The following is a 22,799-nucleotide window of genomic DNA, read 5'->3' as shown; positions in this document are numbered from 1 at the left end:
TCTGAAAGGGAAAGATTGCAAGTTTTAAAATGAAGAAAGTTTGTTTAGCGATTTGGAAGTTTCCTTACTGGTAGGATATCTCTAGACAGAAATCCTTTTTTAGTCTGTTTTTGATCCATTCTGAATGTTTTGGTGTGTGTGTTTTCTTAAAGGTACGTGTTCTTTTTGGAGCCATGCAATGTAGATCTGGTGAAACGGAAGATCAAGTCCATCGCTCTTTGCGTATCAGCATGTCCGCAGAAGGAGTTGAAAACCCTGGCTGAGGTTCAGAATTTTGCAGAGACTAATGGTAAGACGAAAAAACAACAACAATGCTGTTTCTATTTCTGCTCAGTATTATAGAGGGCTATAATACTGTCTTAGTACAGTCAAACCTCTGCTTACCACCGCCTCTTCCTACAGCCATTGCAAGTCGCTACCGTGGCAAACCCGGAAGTAACCGGTGGGTTTGCCGCCGTTTGTGCATGTGCAGGAGTGGGCAATCACCACCCGCGCCTGCGCACAATGGCGCCTCTCCCAGCGACCCGTTTCGATCTCCAGATGGACCTCCGGAACGGATTATGGTTGCAAATAGAGGTTCCACTGTATTTTAACTGTCCTGGTATTTTAACTTTTGTGTGTTTTAAAGTACAGTTGTGAATTTTTGTCAGTTTTATTGCTTTATCTTTTTGTAAACCACTCTAAGGTTGGTTGTTGTTTCTTACAAGCAAGCAGTGTAGAAATTTTCGTGGGATAAATAATAAAAAATATTAATCGGAGAGCATTTTTTTTTAAAAAGTGAACAGTGTGGTCCTCTACTAAGAAGAGATTTTTCTGCTTCTCTAAGATTGTTCCTTCTATAATGTGTGTGCATGATTACAGACTACTGTAATGCACTGTATGTGGGGCCACCCTTGTATCTGGTTTGGAAGCTGTAGCTAATACAAAATGCAGCTGCTAGGATGCTTTTTGAAGCATTTGTGAGAAGTGCACATATTACACTGGTGTTGATAGAACTGCACATTACCTACTACAGGGGTGGCCAGCTACCAAGAGACTGCGATCTACAGTACTTACAGAATTAAAAACTAAAAACTGGCAGTGATCTACCCCCATTTTTGGGGGGGTTCAGGTCGAAGTTGTTGACCCATTTTTAAGGCTGGGGTAACAAACAACCTCACTGAACTCCATCTTCCATTCTGCAGATCATGCAACAATGGAGGGTGGGGCAAGATTCGATTTTACCAAATGCTAAGGAAAGGGGCCCAGCGATCGACCGCAATCTCCCAAAACCTCATGGGGATCTACTAGTAGATCGCGATCAACCTGCTGGACATCCCTGGCCTATTAGAGCCTCAGGCTACATTCCTGTTCCTGCAGAGGGACACAACCTATCCCAAACAGGCTCTCTCCCTAGTTCCTGCATCTTTTTTATGTTCTGAACCATCCTGAGAGCTACAGGAATAGGGAGGTGTACAGATGATGATGATCAGGCTTCCTCAACCTTGGGCCTCCAGATGTTTTTGGCCTACAACTCCCATGATCCCTAGCTAGCAGGACCAGTGGCCAGGAATGATGGGAACTGTAGTCTTAAAACATCTGGAGGCCCAAGGTTGAGGAAGCCTGATGATGATGATAGTCTCCTGTCAGGGAACTGCCATCGGAGCTAGAGGCGGAGGGAAGGATCCAGAGGGATGCCGGAGAGGGTCCCAGTAGGGAGAGGGGCAGCCCATCTGCTGGGGAAGGAAATCAGTGTAACACCAGTGGAGAAGGGGGGCAGATGGGGGAATCGGAGAGGAGGCTCCAAGACTCCTCGCAGGAGACCAGCGGAGAGAGTACGGGTACTCCGCTGCCCACACCCTCCCTGCGCAGAAGGCTTCCGCGCAGGGAGACTAGGCGGAGACTAGGCGTCAAAGAATTTTTGTGCTAGAAGAAGTTCAAGAAACGCCCACTGACGGATTCTGCCAGCGACTGAGACAGTCACGATGCTAGAGGCTGTTAAGTCAGAAAGGGTTCAACCAGGTAACCTAGCCAGGAGTGGCGGCAACGTACGCACGAGCAACCCCTAAACCCATTACATCTCCCCTGATTCAGGAGATGCCCAGCCTTCTGTGAGAATAAGCATGTTCTGCTAACCCAAAACCAGTATTTCTGACTCATGTGACAAATGAACAATATTAATATTTGCTGAAAAATGCTTCTTTAATAATGTGATATTCCCATTTCTCTTCTTATTTTAAAAAGCTTCCCCTTCCCTCAGAGTTCTGCTCTCCTCTGCCAGCCCTCTCAGGTTTTTAAATTAGCATTAGCACGCTAATCCTAAACCAAGGCATTGGATTTTATCAGAAAAGACACACTAATCTCTCTTCACTTTGTGTGACCTTGCGGGGTCAACTGCTTGTGTTTGAAGTAAGTGTACCAGAAAGTAGATGCAAGCGCTGAGGGTTGGGACAAACCACTGGGTGCATTGAACGTGTTGATAAAGTAATCAAGAAAAAAGGAATTTCACTGAAAGATTTCTTACAGACATTATTGTTAGGGGAGACTTAGTTAAGTTTTCATAATTAAAATACTTTGGAATCTGATTTATTTAACGGGAAACATTTTGTCTGCCTTGTAGAAATGAGAAAATTTCTAGTTTAAGGTTTGTAATTGAGTTTTTACAGACTTTCTGCTTCATACATAGGTACAATAAATAGTGGTACCTCGGGTTAAGTACTTAATTCATTCCGGAGGTCCGTTCTTAACCTGAAACTGTTTTTAACTTGAAGCACCACTTTAGCTAATGGGGCTTCCCACTGCCGCCGCGCCACCGGAGCACGATTTCTGTTCTCATCCTGAAGCAAAGTTCTTAACCCGAGGTACAATTTTTTAAATCCATAACTAAGAACTTAAGAAGTTACTCAAAGTTGTTGAGCTTTCTGCAGGACACCAATGCTGCCCGCTGAGTTGAAGCAGAAGCTTTCACGGCAGCCGTGGGAAGATCAAGGAAATACCGTATTGTTCCATGTATAAGATGACCCCCAATTTTTGACTAACAAAATTTAGCAAAAAGCATTGCCTTATACACTGAAAAATACAGTAAGTGTGAATGGGGTCGTTGCCTAGGAGAAGTAGGCAAAGGTGCTATGGGGGGAAACGGCTTCTTTTAACCTTTGGATTTTTGCCAGATGGCACGTAGCCCCAAGCTGTCATTTCAACAGAAATGCAATTTTGAGAAGTTGTAATGGATACATAAGATGTTTTGGTTTGATATTTCACGGTTCAGTGGTATTGTGTGGGGGTCTTCTTCAGCGTCCTTCGTAATAGCCTAGGACTGTCTGTATCTGTCAGTGCTGTCATGTACATTTATAGAGACAATATAAAAAGACTTCGTGGGGGAAAGAAACTTGAAACAATGTGCTGGGCTGCTGAGAGTGGCGGTACCTTTTCTTAATGGATCGTGTTTACATCAGCGACTGCCTATCACAAAGTGAACAGAAAACACTTTTGAGTACATTTCAGGTCCATTAAAAATGTACAGAGGGATTGTCAAGAAGTGGGAGAAATTGGACCGTTTATTATACAGTGGTGCCTCGCAAGACGAAATTAATTCGTTCTGCGAGTTTTTTCGTCTTGCGAATTTTTCGTCTTGCGAAGCACGGTCAAGTCGCAACTGCACCTCTTCAAGCGGTTTTAAGAAAAAGGAAACAAACTTGCAAAACATTTTCGTCTTGCGAAGCAAGCCCATAGGGAAATTCGTCTTGTGAAGCAACTCAAAAAACGAAAAACTCTTTTGTCTTGCGAGTTTTTTGTCTTCCGAGGCATTCGTCTTGCGAGGTACCACTGTACTGAAAAGCTCAACCTACAGGTGCTTTTTGATGACTTGAAGATCACAAGCCTTGCAAAGATTTTCCATAAACTTTCCCATTATTTTTGATATTCTCCTCCCCCCGGCCCGATTTTCTGTGTCTCGGTAGCTAGGGTTTAGGGTCTTTACCTGGTCAAAAAAGGATTTCTTTGCAGTATTCTGGTACAACTTTTGTCTGCTATAATTTTTTTTAAAAAATCTTCTTGTATTAACCTCTGTTGTGAAGCTAGTTTTTGAGTCAGGAGTTTGAAAACTGTGGAGTAATTTCAAAGGAATCTGTGATCTTGTAAAAAGAAGGAAATGTTGGCATGTGATGACAATTCCCTCATTCCTTCTTGGTAAAGCTTTGTTGTGAATATGCTTCAGCAGAGTTGGATCACTGTCAGAAGAGGAATTTAAATAACTAAGTATTTTCCAATAATTCTTAAAATATGAATATGAACAAGCTGTTTGGTAAGTCATGTGTAAATTCGTGTGCGGTCAGTAGCTAGGACCATGTTTCTGGGAACCAGGGGTTTTATCAAGATTCCTCCAGAAAAACATCAGCAACGGCAAAAATTAAGTTGTCCACCATAACCAATCTTCGACCAAAATGCACAGGTCATGGAGAATGGTGGGTTTGCTTTAGGTTGCCCTCTTTGTAGCCCCAGAAAGTCTGGTAGGTCCCGCAAATGGAGAATGCACCCCAGTAAGTGCCTCGGAATCCAGTGGCATAGTGTGGGTTGCCAGTTCCCAGGGCCATGTGGATTGGGGTGTGAGAGGGAAGGAAACTGTAAGCATGCACATTCAATGGCCTAATTCTTGTATTGAGGCAGCACTGGGTGTTGAAATTTTGCACCCCCAAACAATTTTGTGCCCGGGGCAACTGCCCCTGTGGCTACCCCCACACTATGCCACTGTCAGAATCACCTGCAGTGTGCAGGGTTTCGGTGTAGTGGTTCCTGCACTGATAAATACTGTATTTTTCGCTCTATAAGACGCACTTTTCCCCTCCTAAAAAGTATGTGTTTGCTTCTTATGGAGTGAATGCAGGCGGGAGGCTCTGCTCAGTGCTCCCTTTAAAGAGCCGCGTGGAGCGTGGAGGGCTGCCCTTCTCTCACCTCGGGGAAAAGCCCCCAAGAGCCGCACACACACTCCGCACGCTCTTTAAAGGGAGCGCGGCTCTTGGGGGAGCCTTCATCCCCTGCCTGCAAGAAGCCAGGACAGCCAGCGGGATCGCTGCTTCTGCGATTCAGAATCCCCCCCCCCCTTGTTTTCCTCTTCCAAAAATTAGGTGTGTCTTATGGTCTAGTGCGTCTTATAGAGCGAAAAATACGGTAGCTACAGAACGGGTTTCCAAAAGGTCACAGAGTTTGAAATCCACTTCTCTTGAGCGGTTGCTGGAGAGTCCAAAGAGTTCAGTGGAAATGCGAAAGTTTGAGAACTGCCAGGACAACAAGCTCTGAATGTGCAAATAGATTGTGCCTTCTCCGTTTCTTCCCCTCAGAGACCTTGCTGCTCAGGGAAGCCTTTTCAGCGGCTTTCTTGCAACCCAGAAATGCAGCTGCCTCCAGATAGACACAGTAGGCCCATGGGCTCTGCAGCTGATAAAAGGGAGCACACTTAAAATGTACAGTGATAAAAAAATCTGATCTACTGTGAGCTCTGCGGCATGAATGTTTAATGCCCTTCTGCCATTCCTGCTTATAACTTGTCACCCCTTGATACAAGTTTAAAGCTATGGGATTCGCTGGCTTGCTTCAGTTCACAGAGGGTGGCATTATTTAGGAGAACCATGCTGATTTATCTCCACTAGCTGTGGGGCTCAAACTCAGCTAGCGGAATGGAGAGTTCCATAATCTTTTGATCCATTGGGTTAGATCCTGTTTCTCTTTATTCGTAGAGGCGGGTGGGCAGCTATTGCAGGTGTAAACTACTACACCAGTTCTTTCTTGGGGAGAACTAGGCTTTTTTGGGGGGGATAGGCTTTATATTTGAAAAATTGGTATTTTGTAGATCTAGCTTCCCTGCTGCTAAAGCTGTTCATGCTTTTAATATCAATGGACGTAGTGGATCATTCCTCCTCAAGTCATGTTTTCCATTTTTTTTCTTTTTTTCTTTTTTCTTTAAACAGGCTCCACTTTGTGTAGTTATGAACTAAAGCCATCTGAATACACTACAGATCCAAGGGCTGCCAAGCTTTGCCCCAAGCTCCCAGTTCCAGAGAGGTAATGAAATGACTGCTTTGTGTCTCATTCTTGTGTCAAAACATAACTTTTGTTGTTGTTAATATGAGATAAAATGACTCAGCGACCTTATTGCTAGTTCAGCGTGGAGCCGCAGGGTATATTTATAGATGTTCCCTTTAACGCCCTTGTCTAAGGAAAAGGACCAGTTTCTTATTTGATACACTTTACAAGTTAAGACAGCATTTAAAAATACATTGGGAAATGTGTTATATTGATAACGCTGCCACCACTCAGCCTGGAACTTGGAGGAGTTTAGCGCTTTTAGGATGCTCTGCTATAAGCAGCTTAGGGGTGTGTTTGATGCACATGCATGAGAATGGTTCTTTGTCAATTGCGACAGAACTGTTGTGTCTTCTCTTGTATTTCACTGAGTGACACTTGGTTTGTTGGCTGGTTTTTGTTGGACCCCTAACATCCTGCTCCTGAGTTTCTCAGTCTAGAATGCGGAAAACTAGAGTCATAGCTATGCAGGGATCCCCTTTGTACCCACGGTTTAACATCTAATCTGGAAACAACCTTTGACACTGCTCGTAGTTTATTGAGCTTGTCTGATCAGCGTATAGCCTCATAACTGAAGGAAACTGAAGGCCACTTAATGAAAAATTAAAACTGGTTATTCGGTCTGAACAGTCAAACAGCTAATTTCTGACTGATTCTAATCCCCAAATCTCTAAAATGGTTGGATTGCTTGAATTTACGAGCGCTTCTCTTGCAGTCAAGCCTCTTCCCCTCATCAGCACAGAAAGTAAACAAAGCTTTTAGGGAAGCATATCTGCAAAACTCAATTTTAATTTTTAAATTCAGAAAATTTCATTTCATTTCCTTTTCCCATATTCCTAAGTGTAAAGCGTCCAGGAAAACCCCAACTTATGGCAGCCCTAACCAGTTCTGTAGTTTGTGTTGCGGTTTATTTGATCCAATAATTTGGATTAAAGAAAACCTATTATTAGTAAAAGTCACAACAATAGGTTGTATTCTATGTTCCCTGAAATAACTGCAAAACAGTGTAAAAAGGGGCCAGATGGGAAGCTTTTGAAAAGTGAAATGGGCACAGGGGGAGAATTTCCGCCCCCGACTTCTTTCTGTTTTTCAGGCTCATTTTTGATGCTAATGTTCTATGGAGCTTCTGTCTTCCCAAAAAACCTTGTATGCCATGGTAAAAATGAAGGTCTGAGTATGTATGTATGCATCCATGTGTTGGAAAGTGTGTGTGTGTGTGTGTGTGTGTGTGTGTGTGTGTGTTAATGTAGAATTCCTCCCGCCCATACAGAGCTCAGAACATTATTAAACGAAGGATTATACTTGAGAGAAGTTGCAATTCCATTAAGACATGTAATATCCCTGGATATAATCAACAGCCATTAATAAAAGAACAGAGGGTCACTTTGAATAAATTTATTATTCTGTTCGTTATTAAAAAAAGGGGCAGCACATCTCACACCTACCAGAGTCAGAACTCCTGAAATAGAAATTAGTCTCATGCGCTGGATTCTCAAGAGTCCCATTTATTCCAAGACATCATGTAGTAACCACTGACCTCATTTTTTATTCATTATAGCAAAGTTAGATTTTGTCTCCTACACATAAAACCAGGTAGTAGATAATCCCTGGCTTCAGCAAAAGGGAGTTCAGTGTAGTAATGGCTAGCTATGGTAAATTTGGGATTGCAAAGGACAAGGCCGTATCTGAGCAAGAGTTGTCCCAGATCAAGAGATTTTGCCGCCTGAGGCAAAGGACAAGATGGCACCTACCCCTATGCCATTTACAGAAGCCGGCCAGATTGGCAGTTGAATCTTATTTTAACAATGGGGCCAGAATACTGTCTTCCGCCGCACCTGAGGACAGCAGGCTAGCTTATACAGTGGTACCTCGGGTTAAGTACTTAATTTGTTCCAGAGGTCCGTTCTTAACCTGAAACTGTTCTTAACCTGAAGCACCACTTTAGCTAATGGGGCCTCCCTCTGCTGCCGCACCGCCGGAGCACAATTTCTGTTCTCATCTTGAAGCAAAGTTCTTAACCTGAGGTACTATTTCCGGGTTAACGGAGTCTGTAACCTGAAGTGTATGTAACCTGAAGCGTATGTAACCCGAGGTACCACTGTATAGGGCATGGAGCAGGCTGTATAACACATGCATCTGTGTCCACTCCCTGCTTCTCAGTATCTGCCGCCTGAGGCAACTGCTTCATTTTGCCTTATGCTGGGTCAGGCCTCCCCTGCCAACAAAGGGTTATGGCTATTACCTAAACAACCATGAAACTGGTTTCAGTGAAGCCAAGGTGGCTTTACACTTGCTCTTCCTCAAACAACAGTCAAACCGCCCAGTGCTGCATAGCAGACTGCTTTCAAAATGGAGGGAAGTTTCAGGAGGAGCAGCTCACCTGTGCTATGCTGGTTCGAAAACAGTTATTTCCTCGTAAAATTGCACCAACATGCAAATCACGTACAAACTATTCCACTTCATGGGCCTTGACTAGTGGCAAATCTTTGACATTTGTGTAATTCTCTGATAACAGAAGTTGCTATTCCTGAATCTGCTGTTCACATTGTAAAGATAGAAAAACAAAACCACGTTTAAGAGCATTTGTTCACACTGCCCACTACATGAGCGAAGTTTTATATGTTTTATCTTTAATACCTTGCTTTCCACAAAAATCCCTTTATAGGGAGGAAATTGTGAAAACTTTGCTCTCAGCAGTGAGTATTTTCATTTATTTTGGGTGGAGAAGAATCCTAAAATTTAGTACCTAATGTTTTGACTCATGTGCCTTTCTCTCAGTCAAGTTGTGAATTCATAAGTAATGAAAATGTTTATTCATGTTTATTTTTATGTTATTCATTATTTTAATAACAAGTGCTGTTATTGCTGTAATTATGTGTATATTTAAATTTTTTATATATGTATATATATTTTAATTCTATTAATGCTCACTTGTTTTTAATGATTTCCCCCTATATTTTGGCAATTCTTGTTTTTATCTGTAAGCTATATTGACTCATGTCAGGGAAAAAGGCAGAGTATAAATATATATAGTAATAATATTTATAGTAATATATAGTAATAATAGATATAACATTATTATTATTACTGCCACCACTACTATTATTATTATTATTAAATAACACCTAAAGTTTCCTAAGTGCTGCAGAAAGATAAAAAAACAAGATAATGTCAGCCCATAACGTTACAATATAGAAGACAGAACACATTTGCTTTCCTATTATTTGTTTTTGTTTTGGCTTCCTACTTGTTTTGCTTTACATTGTTAGTCGCATTGAACGTTTTGTTGTAGGGTGTCCTGCAAATATTGTAAAATGAAACAAGCACATTTTAATAAAGGAGAAGCGGACAGAGAGGTACCGTATTTTTCGCCCTATAGGACGCACTTTTTCCCCTCCAAAAATGAAGGGGAAATGTGTGTGTGTCCTATGGGGCGAATGCAGGCCCTCTCACTCTCCAGGCTTCAGGAAGCTATCTGCAAGCCCGGCGGGAGTTCCCGCGGGCTCGCAAGGCTTGCGGGCAGCAGCCTGCAGCCCGAAGCACGGGGCGCCCTGAGGAGGACGCCCCGCCCCGTGCTTCGCGCAGGTGTCCGCAAGCCTTGCGCGCCCGGGGGGAATTCCCGCGGGCTTGCAAGGCTTGAGGGCGGCAGCCTGTTCTGGGGGCTGGGGTCGGGGGAAGCTCGGGCTTCCCCTGCCCCAGCCCCGCAGCTGGGGGGGGGACTAATTTTTTTTTATTCATTTCCCCCCCAAAAAACGAGGTGCGTCCTATGGGCCAGTGTGTCCTATAGGGTGAAAAATACGGTAAATCTAGACCCCAGTTCTTAAGGTTCCCAAATCATTCTTGCGATAGCCAGCTCAAACAGAAGCACTCTCACCTCTCTCCCTCTCTCTCTCAAGTGTAGCCTGGTGGAATGGCCCCCTGCCCAAAGAAGACAGTTCAGAGAGGAGAAGAGCCAAATGCAGCTAGTTTCATAGCCAAGCAAGTTGAGCAAGGCCTACTATCTGGTCGCTTCCTCAGGTGCATCCAGGTGAAGCAGTTGCTAATAGACAGGACCTAATGCCACAATATATTTGAGTGTTTTTCTCCAGTGTTGTATGAGAGCTAGGTAAGATTTCTTCCATAGAAACTGGGGTCCTCCTGCCTCAAGTGTATATTTTCTATATACAGTCAAACCTCAGAACTCGAATGGCTCCGTTGCCGAACGTTGCAGTTCCCGAACGCCAGAAACCCAGAAGTAAGTCTTCCGGTTTTCAAACTTTCCTTGGAACGTCCAAGGCAGCTTCCGCTTGAGTGCAAGAAGCTTTTGCAACCAATCGGAAACCGCGCCCAGGAACTCAAACATTTTGGAAATAGAACCATCTTCCGGAACGGATTACTCTCGGGTTCTGAGGTTTGACTGTACAGCTAAAGTTTTAGAAAGTATGGTGTCTCGTAAGAAAGTATTACGAATTAAGGGAAATGACTCTTACATAATGGTAATACAGTTAGAATTGCTTTTTGCAAAACAAACAGCTTCAGGGATTTTATATCTTCCCCCTCATCATGCACAGGACAACATCAGGAACTCCATGCATCCTGGAACAGCCCCCTTCAGGCTGATGTGATCGCGTTTTTGCTGGGGAGGGTGGTGGTGGTGGTGGACATGATGTAGACAAGGGTGAGGTTTCCACTGGCCCCTTCAGGCATTTGGAAATGAACTCCTAAATAGGGCTTCAGTAGAGGAGCATGAGGGACGCAGGTGGCACTGTGGGTTAAACCACAGAGCCTAGGACTTGCCGATCAGAAGGTCAGCGGTTCGAATCCCCGCGACGGGGTGAGCTCCCGTTGCTCGGTCCCTGCTCCTGCCAACCTAGCAGTTTGAAAGCATGTCAAAGTGCAAGTAGATAAATAGGTACCGCTCCGGCGGGAAGGTGAACGGCGTTTCTGTGCACTGCTCTGGTTCGCCAGAAGCAGCTTAGTCATGCTGGCCACATGACCAGGAAGCTCTACGCCGGCTCCCTCGGCCAATAAAGAAAGATGAGCGTCCCAACCCCGAGAGTCGGCCACGACTGGACCTAATGGTCAGGGGTCCCTTTACCTTTACCTAGAGGAGCATGAAGGTGTGCTGTTGCCTCTGTGGCCTCGCTTGCCTTTGCAATGTGAAGTTATACAAGCCAAGGAAGTTTTAGCACTCCATCTGCACAAACTACACTTTAGTCATTGCAGCTTGCTTGAGAGCTTACACTTTACAACTGCTTGTCAGCTATGTGGAAATGGAGGCTCTAAAAATTCTCTAGATGTGGCAGGTTGCAATTTCCTCTCAATTTGGGGATAATAATTAGACAATGAGTGTTAAGTATGTTTGCGAGTGATTAAGTAATAAATCGTGAAAGGGGTTTGTTGAAGGCAGCATATTCTACTCTGCCTGCATGAAGCGAAGGGTGAGCATTTTTTGAAAGACTTCCCATCGAGGACCCAAAAGGCATTGCATACTCAGCTTGCCATAACTTGCTTGAACCTGGCAAGGAAGACAGCAGGAACTGATTCAGAGACAGAAGAGCCTAGAGGTTAAATAAAGCTCCCTTTGCATATGAAAGCGTGATTCTGTTCATTGATTCCAATTAGAAACATGAGTGTCTTGCAAATAGAAATGCGAAATCTTCTCTCTTTGCAAAGGGAAATAAAAATAGGTTTGACAGTCTGGTATATATTTTGGTGGCAGCAAAGGTGTAGGAAGAATGGGGGTTGATGGGAACATTAACATGCCAGGAAGTTGTGCTTTTCTCCATAGGCCCTAATTCCATGCAACATATTGATGACTGAAATGTGGAATTTTCCTAACATTCTTTACGGTAGAGATTTGGATATTATTGCAAAAGCAATAAGTTGATACTTTGGCACCACTGCCGAAGCACAACTTCAGCAATGCTTTTGCAGCACATGGAATAATATTATAAACTGGGACCAAAATTGGTATTTAGCTATGGTATGTCAAAATAGGAGAGTTGACCATTGAAATAAAATATTTAGGGAAGGTCTGCTATGTTTGGCATTCCAACACAGTTCTTTCTCAATGCTAGTTTGCTATAATTCTTGGACACATTTTTGTTCTAACGTCTGTGGAAATCTTAAAACCAGGATCTAAATCGGGGTCAGCAAACTTTTTCAGCAGGAGGCTGGTCCACTGTCCCTCAGATCTTTTTTGGGGGGCGGACTATATTTTGAAGAGAGAGAAAAATGAACGAATTTCTATGCCCCACAAATGACCCAGAGATTCATTTTAAATAAAAGCACGCATTCTACTCATGTAAAAACACCAGGCAGGCCCCACAAATAACCTGGAGATGCATTTTAAATAAAAGTGCACATTCTACTCATGTAAAAACACTCTGATTCTCGGACCGTCCGCGGGCCGGATTTAGAAGGCTATTGGGCTGGATCCGGCCCCCGGGCCTTAGGTTGCCTTCCCAATGATCTAAATCAATCAGTGACCAGCAGGTCTCATGTGACCAACACAGGCCTCCCATGCAGCCGTCCAAAGCGTCCTGTAAAGAGTGTTGCCAGTTGCCCAAGCTGAGCTGAGTACAATTGCAAGGGGGGGGGGGAGGAAGAGCCCAGGACATCAACATATAAATCATGAGAAGGTGCACGTGTGCATCATGCTCCTCTCAGCCTGCCAGACAACTGTTTGACAGGCTGGGAGGAACACGTTCTCTTCTGTGCTGGGGTGGAGGGAAATCTGCCCTTCTCTGCCCTGGGAGGCTATTGCCATTGGGACCCCTGCTTTTGAAGGCGTTTCCCCTCCTGCTTGGCTATAGTGGAGTTGAAACAGCCATTAACCAGACTCCTTGATATGGATAAAGCAAAACAAATCGTTGTGTTTGAGACTTTGGGCTTGGTAGCTGCAGAATTAGGCTTGGAATTCTAGGTATATCGCACTGGTGTGTGGAGGGTGTTTGTGAAAGAGTGGAGGGAATGATGTTTGTGTGAGATATGTGGAGTGTGTGTGGGCGTGCATGCCTAGAGGACACCATTGGCATGCACCGCCTGCCTGCCCATATAGCCCTTAGGGGCTAAAAGGTTGCCCACTTTGATCTAAGGAGTTTTACATAGAGATCTGCATTAGGGTTAGCAGACGTCTCCGGTTCCTGGGGACAGTCCCCGGATTTGCAAATCTGTCCCTGGACAAATTCCGTCCCCGGAATGCCCCCAAATTTGCAAATCTGTCCCTGGGAAACATGGCAGTGGCAGCCTCAGCAGCCCGGAGCCAGCCTGGTAGCGCAGTTGGCTCTGGCTGGCTTCAGGAGCTGCCCGCTGCCGTGGTGCCCACCATTTTTCCTGTGCCACGGCAGCAAGCAGCTCCTGAAGCCAGCCAGAGCCAACTGCACTACCAGGCTGGCCCTTCCTGGGCAACGGCCGCCCACCCATGACTCCTGAGCCTCCCCTGATCTGTCAAAACAAAGGGGGAAGGAGATCAGGGAAGGCTTGGGAGTCATGGGCGTGCTGTGCGCCGTTGCCCAGTTTTTTAAAAAAAACCTCTGCATTTATGTTTCACAGGGTGCAAAAGAAGGGCTTTGCACCTTTATACAATATGCATGTGTGCTTCGGCGCAGGGTCTTTTGCCTCACCATCCCCACTACTGACTCCCTGTTGCTACTCAGCTGCAAAAAAAAAAAAAAAAAGTGTCCCCGGATTCATTGACAAAAATCTGGTAACCATAATCTACATGTGCACCGAGAACTTCCAGGACTCCCTCCCCAACCCCCCCCCCCGTCCCTATCTCTATTTTCCCCCTTCCCCAACCTGCCGCTGAATATCGACAGAGCTTTCGGAGCAGTATTCAGTATTGTACGAGGCGCTGTAGGCGGAGGATACATTAGCTGCTGCCCGCAGGGCGATTGCCATGGTCCCTGGTATGTACAGTGGTACCTCAGGTTAAGTACTTAATTCGTTCCGGAGGTCCGTTCTTAACCTGAAACTGTTCTTAACCTGAAGCACCACTTTAGCTAATGGGGCCTCCTGCTGCCGCCGCACCGCCAGCGCACAATTTCTGTTCTCATCCTGAAGCAAAGTTCTTAACCTGAAGCACTATTTCTGGGTTAGCGGAGTCTATAACCTGAAGCGTATGTAACCTGAAATGTATCTAACCTGAGGTACCACTGTATACATGTAAACGCCCTGAACTGCCTTTATGTCATGCTGCAGTCTCTAGAGAGTCTAAGGTGAGCAGCCTTACTTCTGGGAGTTACAGGAAATTGTCTGCCCGAGGCTCACCGCAATCTGAATATTTTCTGGAAATGTCTCAAAATTTCTACGTTACACATAATTAATTATATCTAGACATATTGGACTAGCGGTGTATTTTTTTAAAAAAAATAAAATAAATTGTATTTGGGGCTGATGGGTTTTGCTCTGTGTTCTGAGTTGATGGGACGGGAAACATCAGAATGTGCACTCCACCCTCTTTTGGGGATATCTTGGTTTTTAAAAACAGCATCACGACCCATTACAGTCATCTCCATTTACAGCAGCACCTTTCCGTTAACCTTGCAGCTCTTGGTTAGATGTTTACGAGGGTGGAGTGTACGGCATCAGTTCACCTTCCATTTGTGTGTTGATGTGGCATTTATATTACCTAGGAGTAATTTTTTTTTCTGATTTTTTTTTTCCTTGTATCACCAGTGCACCTATTCCATTCTTCCATCGCTGTGCTCCTGTGAACATTTCCTGCTATGCCAAGTTTGCAGAGGCCCTGATCACCTTTGTCAGTGACAGTAGTGTCTTGCACAGGCTGATTAGTGGAGTAATGACCTGCAGAGAGATTATATTGGGACTTTGCTTGTTATCACTAGGTAATTGTTTTTCTCGTTCTTAGCTATTTCTACAGTACTGCAACAGGAGAATGTGAACATCTTCTGTCCCCACAATGTGGAAATAAAGCATGTTCAGTATTCGCTATTATAGCAGACGATTCCAAATTATATTTCCTACCCAGCAGCTGAATTAAATGTTTTTTTTTAACATGTATGTGCATTTGACTCTCCTTATATGTAACTAATGTGGGGATTTTGACTCAGCTCTGTGTCACTGTCATTGAACCCTCTGCTTTCCTTTAAAACAACCTCCCAAGTGTACAGTATTCATAAGCCTTGGGCTTAAGCTTTGGGTTCAGATTGCTAAGTGAATGTTGATACTTAACCCTTAATATCTTCAGGGACTTGGGTTAAAAGTAGGGCTGATATTTTTATTTTTTTATTTAGTTGATCAGTCTCCCAGTTCAGTGGGAGATCACCTGAGAACCACATGTAAGGTGCTCCCTCAGAGGTCTTGCAAAGCAAAGCAAGAAGTCAATGAAAATATCATTTAAGTAAATGTGAACATTATCGTAGCTTTAGTATAGCTGCCCTTTTTGATCATGATTGCATGAATTGTGGAGCTTGCACTTTAATAAACAAAGGCTATCGATCATTCTTGGAAGAAAAGGCCCACATTTCATAACTCTCCTATTCTCTGTTTCTGAAGCATACCTAACTAACCCTAAAAAAAGAATTAAATGTACCTTATGTTCTAGTCCCATGAATTAAAATTTTATCTGATTCTTTCAAATGAGAACAGAGCTGACACACACACACACCCCTCAAAATATAACCTTTTCAGTGACAGTTGAGAGGACACTTGAAGTCATATACCGTATTTTTTGCTCTATAAAACGCACTTTTTCCCTCCTAAAAAGTAAGGGGAAATGTGTGTGTGTCTTATGGAATGAATGCAGGCTGTGCAGCTATCGCTGAAGCCAGAACAGCAATTCCTCTTGCTGTTCTGGCTTCAGGGATAGCCACACAAAGCCTCTTTAACAACATTTGATTCAGAATTATTTTTTTCTTGCTTTCCTCCTCTTAAAAACTAGGTGCGTCTTATGGTCGGGTGCGTCTTGTAGAGCGAAAAATACAGTAGATGAAGTCATATAAATGCAACAAAAGGAGAGCACAGACCCAGATGCACATCAGAATGTGTCCTGGGATGTTCATCCAAGTGTAGACGTTCTCTGCCTGCTCTCAATGAGACACAGCCTACTTGAATGGCCATTCTGAAGCACATTCTGGCATGGGTACAGCTGGGTTGGCTTTAGAATGAGGGCAGCACAGTTTTGCTTTCCTTGGCATCACCCTGTAGTCAAATCTGATTGGCTCTAGGATGCTATCGTTTTACATGATCCTCAATTGGCTGAGATTATGTAGCAAAGGAGAAAGTTTTTTATTTTTTAATTAAAAAAATGGCACATAAACAACAATAGAGGAGAAATGACTGCAATAAAGAGCAGGTTTGGGCAGAATGCTTCTCCCTCTCCTATAAAACTTCACTTTAACTTTAAATGTTCAAGGGTGAACATTCAGGGCAGTTTTAATTAAAATTGGCTTTCAGTGATTAATCAACTACTTACTTGAATAATCGATTAAATAGATTAAAGATTGCAGCCGTGGCTAAAGCCTCTTCTTAATTTTGTGCAGAGTTGGAAAAAAACAATACAGTGGTGCCCCGCAAGACGGAAAACTCGCTAGACGAAAGAGTTTTCCGTTTTGGACGTGCTTCGCAAAACGAATTTCCTATGGGCTTGCTTCACAAGACGCAAATGTCTTGCGAGTTCCTGCGGGCTTTTTTTCCTTCCCCCCCTTTTTCTAAGCCGCTAAGCCGCTTATCAGCTGATCTGATAAGCCGCTAAAAGCCGCTAATAGCGCTAATCCGCTAATCCGTCAATGGGCTTGCTTCGCAAGACAAAAAAACCGCTAGACGAAGAGAATCACAGAACGGATTCTTTTCGTCTTGCGAGGCACCACTGTATTTGCATTATTACGTGACACTGGAGTTTTGGTATGAATTAACCCAGACAGAAGCCAGCAACAACAATTCCAGTCTTAATCCTTTGCCAAAATATATTGCATGGTATTCAATGGTGCCCATTTGTCTGCTGGTGAGACTTCTGCTTGTGCAATAGGACCTCTCATTCCACCTGCAGTCCCCTCAAATCTGCTTCAGAAAGTTGTGAGATCCTCTGAAGCAGATGGAGGACTTGCCAGAGAGGTAAAAGAAGAAGAAATCCTGTCATGCAAGCAGAATTTCACCTACAGCTCCTAATTATTAATACTAAAGTAAAGTTTCTGTTTAAACATATACTAATCTGATGACTGAATAGAATCGAAAAAGCCGATAGAAGACTCCATTGATTAAAAATGGAAACCAAACTGGCCCAGCTGCTCTATACCCCCACAGGGGGGAAAATGATTACATCAGTTATTGGTTATTGATTATTGATTATATCAAGGCCTGTTACAATAGGATTAATAGACAAAATAACCGCGAAGCACCAGCATGTTAAACTCATCACTTTGGGAGGAATAGTGGAAATGTAGACCTCTGAAACTTGGTAACTAAGTTAAATTGATTTTGCATGATTGTTGCCAAGTTACGGTCAGTGTAGCTGATTTTTACTTAAAAGCCTTCACATTTCATGCAGCAATGAATATTCCAAATGTCGGTGAATGCTGGCATGCATGTGTGAATGTTGACAATCCCGGTTCAAGTTACTAAATGTCTGAAAACAGATAGGCATTTCCCCATTTTATCAGTATTCACTGGCGTATGTTCTGAGTCACATTTAAGTGATTGTCAGCATTCACCTGTTCTTCTGTGTTTTTGGATACTTGCTAATTGTGGGCTTTCGCTATAGTATACCTTTACATTTGCACACACATAAACAAACTTTGTTTGTTTGATGTGAATGACCAACCAGGTTCCTTTCAGGAACAGTGGCCACCTCCCAAATTATACCTGCAGCCTGGAAGCCATTGAAGCTCTTCATGCTTTTCCAAGGCAGTGTAGTTTGTAGGAGAAACTCGCCCATGATGGCATTATGATACTAAGTGCCAAGAGACGAGACCTTCATGTTCCAAATCAACAAAGAGCTAGACAAGTAGAAGATTGACGGTGAAAAGATCTTATTTAATGACCTCTCCTGAAAAACGCAGCTCAAGCATAAAGTAGCATGTGGTTCTTATCACAATCTTGACATCTTAATTCATACTTGTCATAATAATTGTGCTTTTTGAGCATGTGTGTGTCTGCATGCAACTTTTTGGGTTGTGCTCAACATGAGTTGTGTGGTATATTTGCAACTCATGATAATAAAGTTGCAGTTCTATCATGTCAACATTAGTTCTGTCATTGTATGTGTCTGCATCTCTCTGTTAAATACATATGCCCCATGATGTGTAAATGTTCATATAGGGTTGGTTTGTTTAACTTGCAAATCAGACACTGAGTAGGATAGCTAGTTTATCTTGTACATTTTTGTACAAACAGTTAAAAAGTGAATTCAACTGTATTTGTATTAATAAAGTCTCTTTTTTGTTTTTGCTGTTTCCATTTTAAATAATTACCCTTCTTATTTTCTTTTGTTTTCTGCAGTGCTTTCCATGATTATGATGGTGATAATAAGATACATTTCAAGAGTACTTGTTTGGATTTTAACAATTCTTGTTGTTCTGGGATCACTTGGTAAGTTGCTGAAGCTGGTCGATGATGATGATGATGATGATGATGATGATGATGATGACTGGGTTGCTCTAGCCACTCTGGGCGGCTTCCAACAAATTAAAACACAGCAAGACATCAGACATTAAAAACTTCCCTATATAGGGCTGCCTTCAGATGTTTTCTGAAAGACAGATAGTTGTTTATTTCCTTGGCATCTGATGGAAGGCTGTTCCACAGAGTGGGCGCCACTACCAAGAAGGCCCTCTCTCTGGTTCCCTGTAACCTCACTTCTTGCAGTGAAGGAACCAACTGAGCCTCAAGCGACAGCAAAGGATTCAGGAGTACTGCCAAGCTACATACCCTCTCCTTCAGAGAGAATGTAACCCCATCAAGAGCAGGCAACCTCCCATCCATCCGGTCTAGGAAACCACCCACTAACAGCTCCTCAGTCTTATCTGGATTGAGCTCTAGTTTGTTGGCTCTCATCCAATCCATTACCAAGGCACATTCACTGCCTCTCCTGCAGACGTAACGGAGAAGTAGAGCTGTGTGCCGTTGTCATATTGCTGACAACGTCCTCCCAAAACTCTGGATGGCCCCACTCAGTGGTTTCACATAGATGTTAAATAACACAGGGGATCAAATTGAGCCCTGAGGAGCTCCACATTGAAGGCTCCATGGGGTTGAAAAGTACTCTGCAAGCAACACCCTCTGGTTGTTGAGCTCCCAAGTAGGACTGGAAGCACCAGAAAGCGATGACACCTACCCCCAACTCAGACAGCTTCTCTGGGCAGATACTATGGTTGATGGTACTGAAAGCCGCGAAGGGTTCGAGGAGAATTAACTAGGACATATTTCCCCTGTCTCTCTCCCAACAAATGCAGGGCGACCAAAGCAGTTTCTGTGCCAAAACTGGGCCTAAACCCCAATTGAAATTGATCTAGAAAATCCCGTGTGTTTGTGTGTGGCTTTTTTTAACTAGTGTGGTCCTATGCTGGACGCCCTCTATCCAAATGGTCCCTTAGCTATGGGTAACTATCTGCCAGAATCCAGATCACATGCAAGCCTCATTCCCAACGTTGTCATGGACCTCATCCAGCCCCTGCCCTTCCCATGTTGCACAGGAAATCACTGCATGGAGCTTCTACTTGTGTACATTTGAATACGAGTAGAACCCCTTGGAGTGATCAGAATCCCTGATAAAGCAGTGTCCCTGATCACCTGGAAGACTACTTGTGTTCAAGTGAAGCCTGTGCAACGCTGGGAAGGTCAGGGACGGAGCCAAGGGTGGGGGTTTCACACAATGGCATTGTTGAAGTGGGGCTTGTGTATGTTCCCTTCCTCTGTCCACACATTGGCATTTGTCTGCTCAGGCAAATGTTGAAGCATGACTTGAGAACAGGTGCATACGTCCTCCTGGGTTGTTCTATGAGCATTGCAAAGATGGGAGTTCATTTTCCTGCCTTTAAAGAGAGACACTGGAGGAGATCAGTAGGGAAGTGATGCTTCCCTTTGTCCTTCTTGCTTCCTTTAAAACCATTCACCTTCTACTTCAGAAACAATTGATTTGCAGCCATTGTTGCACTATTAAAGCTATGCCCATGGGAGCAATATCCATTTGGTTTAAGGATTTATGGGACTGAATGAGGATGCGGCCAATTATTAGGAAGAAAAATAAAGGGACAAAGCATTGGCAATATTTACATTCCACAATTACCTCCCATTGATGATTTCAGGGAATAAGACTTGGCTGAATAGAAAAGTGCAAAAGAAGCAGGCAAGGGAAATATAGCGATACAAGATAAAAAGCAATAAAATTACAAGAGTGTTCTTGGCTGTCTTTGCCCTAATTGTATGGATGCGCTGCATCAATATTGGCAAGAGGCATTTGTGAAAAGCCACCCACAAACAGCAGTTTTCTTCAAGCCAGCAGTTGGAGGAGGAAGCAGATAACCCTTCCCACCTCAGGAACCTTGGGCAAGATGATTTGGAGATCGGAGAAGAGGGCATTTATTTATAGAATTCTGAGTTTCAGTTTCCGGCAAATAGAATGTGCTCAAAGCAGAATACAAAGGACCAGGGGAAACAATAGTTGAAAGAGTGTTAAGCAGTTAAGATGGTTGTCTCCTGTCAAGTTATCATTTCAGCAAAAACAGCATCCATCCAAGGGAACTGAGAAGTTCAGCTGAGGTAAAAAATGTATTGGGGGGGGCAAATGGATGCTCCATTGAACCCAGCTTTTAAAAAAAGCCCTCTTAGTTCTCACCAGTGATGGAAGGCAAAGCAAGGCCTCAAGAAATAGGGAGAGATCTATGAGCAGGCTTCAGGGAGAGGTGCCAGTTGCGATTCTGGTTCGTGCCGATCATCCCATCCTAGCCTATTGAGTGTCTTAGTTAATAATTCCTGTGTATAACCTTTTTCTTGCCTGGAACTCCTCAGCTTCTAATTATGGAACAGCACCATAGCTGTGGTAAGATGTCTTGTAAAAAGCAAGCCCTCTTTGATCAGTTGTCTTTTGCGATATCAGAATGCCACACCGTCCTGACATTTATGTTGCAGCAGATCAGTTAAGTCTGAGTCTAGCCTGGTAAAGGATGAAACTGGCCAAGCTAATTGTGCTCCTTATACGTTATTACACATATGCTGTGAAACTGAAATGATCAATATCTTCTTCTTCGCGAGCACAGGTGGTACAGGAGTATTGTGGTGGTTGTACGCCAAGCAGCGGAAGCCTCCTAGCGATACTCTTACAGTTGATCAGCTTCAAATAGCCAAAGACAATCGTCAGGCCCTTCTGATCTATGCCATTGCAGCTACGGTCTTCACGGTACGTATTTAATAGCTGTGGAGTCAGGGCTCCTTGACACATGCTGCATATCTGTGTAGGCCAGAGCAGGAAGCAAAGTATTCAGCTTCTCGGCTGCAAATGACAGCTTTCTCGTTCATGCAGTAAGCATTTGCAATTCATATGTGCGATGCTGTACACAGGTACGGGCCTTCCCCCCTAGTCCCTGTAGGAAAAAGTGAAGCAACCCTTGTGGAATATCAGGTGGGTTTTCTGTGAGGGAAGAAGGCAGGCAGGCTTGCATGCTGCCTCCCACAGGGCCTGGAACCTGCCACATCAATTAGGACATTGGCTTGTATCCAATATCAGTCATACTGAGATTCTGGAATTAATGAAAATTAACGGACACGACCAACAAAGATGCATTCATTTCAATGGATCTTTTCTGAGTAAAAATTAGTTGATGCAACCCGTAGTGCATATGTCCCTCTCATGTCACCCATGTGCCCCTTTCTCACAATTCACGTTATGAGCTCTGTACTTGGTAGGGAAAGTGCACAAAGCCAAGGTTTGCTCCTGCATATTGCCAAATGTGCAACTAAGCACTGAGCAGGGGCGGAGGAAGGGGGGTGCGGGCCGCCCCGGGTGTCCCCACTGAGGGGGGTGACAAAATGGCGGGTAGCACTCACCGCGGGGCCTGCAGCATGCCCAAGCCACATGTCTCTCCTGGGAGTGACGCAGTGGCTTGGGCGCACGCAGGCTCCACGCTGCCCAAATGGTCTGCCCGCTGCCTCCCCCCCAGCTGTAGGGCAGCTGAGTGGGAGGAGGCAGGCAGACTCTGGCGGCCCCAGAGGCTTGCCTCGCCCTGCCCCTATGGGCGTACCGCCCCAGGCGCCCAAGCAGCTTCCTCCGCCACTGGCACTAAGATCTTATATGAACCAGCCCATAGAAATCCATTGACAGCAGTGCAGTTATACCAACATTATGGCTGTTGTTTTCTTTCTCTATGTGTGTGAGTGAGAGGTGGACAGGTGTCGGTGGTACTGAAGGGTTTTTCTTTTGTTTTTAGCATGAGAAGGATGAGTTGGGAGGCTAGGAGAGGGATATATAAAATAATAAATGCTTAAATTTTCATATGGAGCTAGTGGTAGTGTTCATCTGCATAGTGATGTACAGTGGTACCTCTGGATACGAACGGGATCCGTTCCGGAGCCCTGTTTGCATCTAGAAGCAAACGTAACTAGCGACAGCATGTCTGCATGCATGCGCAAGCGGTGAAACCCGGAAGTAACGCACTCCGTTACTTCCAGTTTGCCGCGGAGCGCAACCCGAAGCGCATTCAACCCGAGGTATGACTGTAAGCTTTGCTCTTAAACCAGAAATGTAAGGAAGTGGAAGTATAGTGAAATATCCTTGGTTAGATACACACTTCAGTAAGTTACCACTT

The 22,799-nt window shown here is 44.1% G+C and overlaps 1 protein-coding gene and 1 long non-coding RNA gene across 3 annotated transcripts in view; both read left to right on the top strand.

Moving 5' to 3' along the window:
- LOC308577017 overlaps positions 1-22,799 on the top strand; it is a 243,969-nt gene that overhangs the window by 197,905 nt on the left and 23,265 nt on the right. The window lies entirely within an intron of this gene.
- The window catches only part of SLC44A1 (solute carrier family 44 member 1), an 87,682-nt gene that overhangs the window by 41,618 nt on the left and 23,265 nt on the right, over positions 1-22,799 (top strand). For both annotated transcript variants that reach the window (XM_081176415.1, XM_081176414.1), the window contains exons 4-8: positions 153-289; positions 5,943-6,036; positions 14,719-14,888; positions 18,499-18,588; positions 21,255-21,394. In XM_081176415.1, coding sequence (XP_081032541.1) covers positions 153-289; positions 5,943-6,036; positions 14,719-14,888; positions 18,499-18,588; positions 21,255-21,394 — 631 coding nt within the window. The remainder of the gene's footprint in view (positions 1-152; positions 290-5,942; positions 6,037-14,718; positions 14,889-18,498; positions 18,589-21,254; positions 21,395-22,799) is intronic.

This window comes from Podarcis bocagei (assembly GCF_964188305.1).
Source record: "Podarcis bocagei genome assembly, chromosome: 17".
Classification (NCBI taxonomy): domain Eukaryota; kingdom Metazoa; phylum Chordata; class Lepidosauria; order Squamata; family Lacertidae; genus Podarcis; species Podarcis bocagei.
The sequence above is the reverse complement of the archived record's forward strand: the minus strand, read 5'-3'. Positions and strand labels throughout refer to the sequence as shown.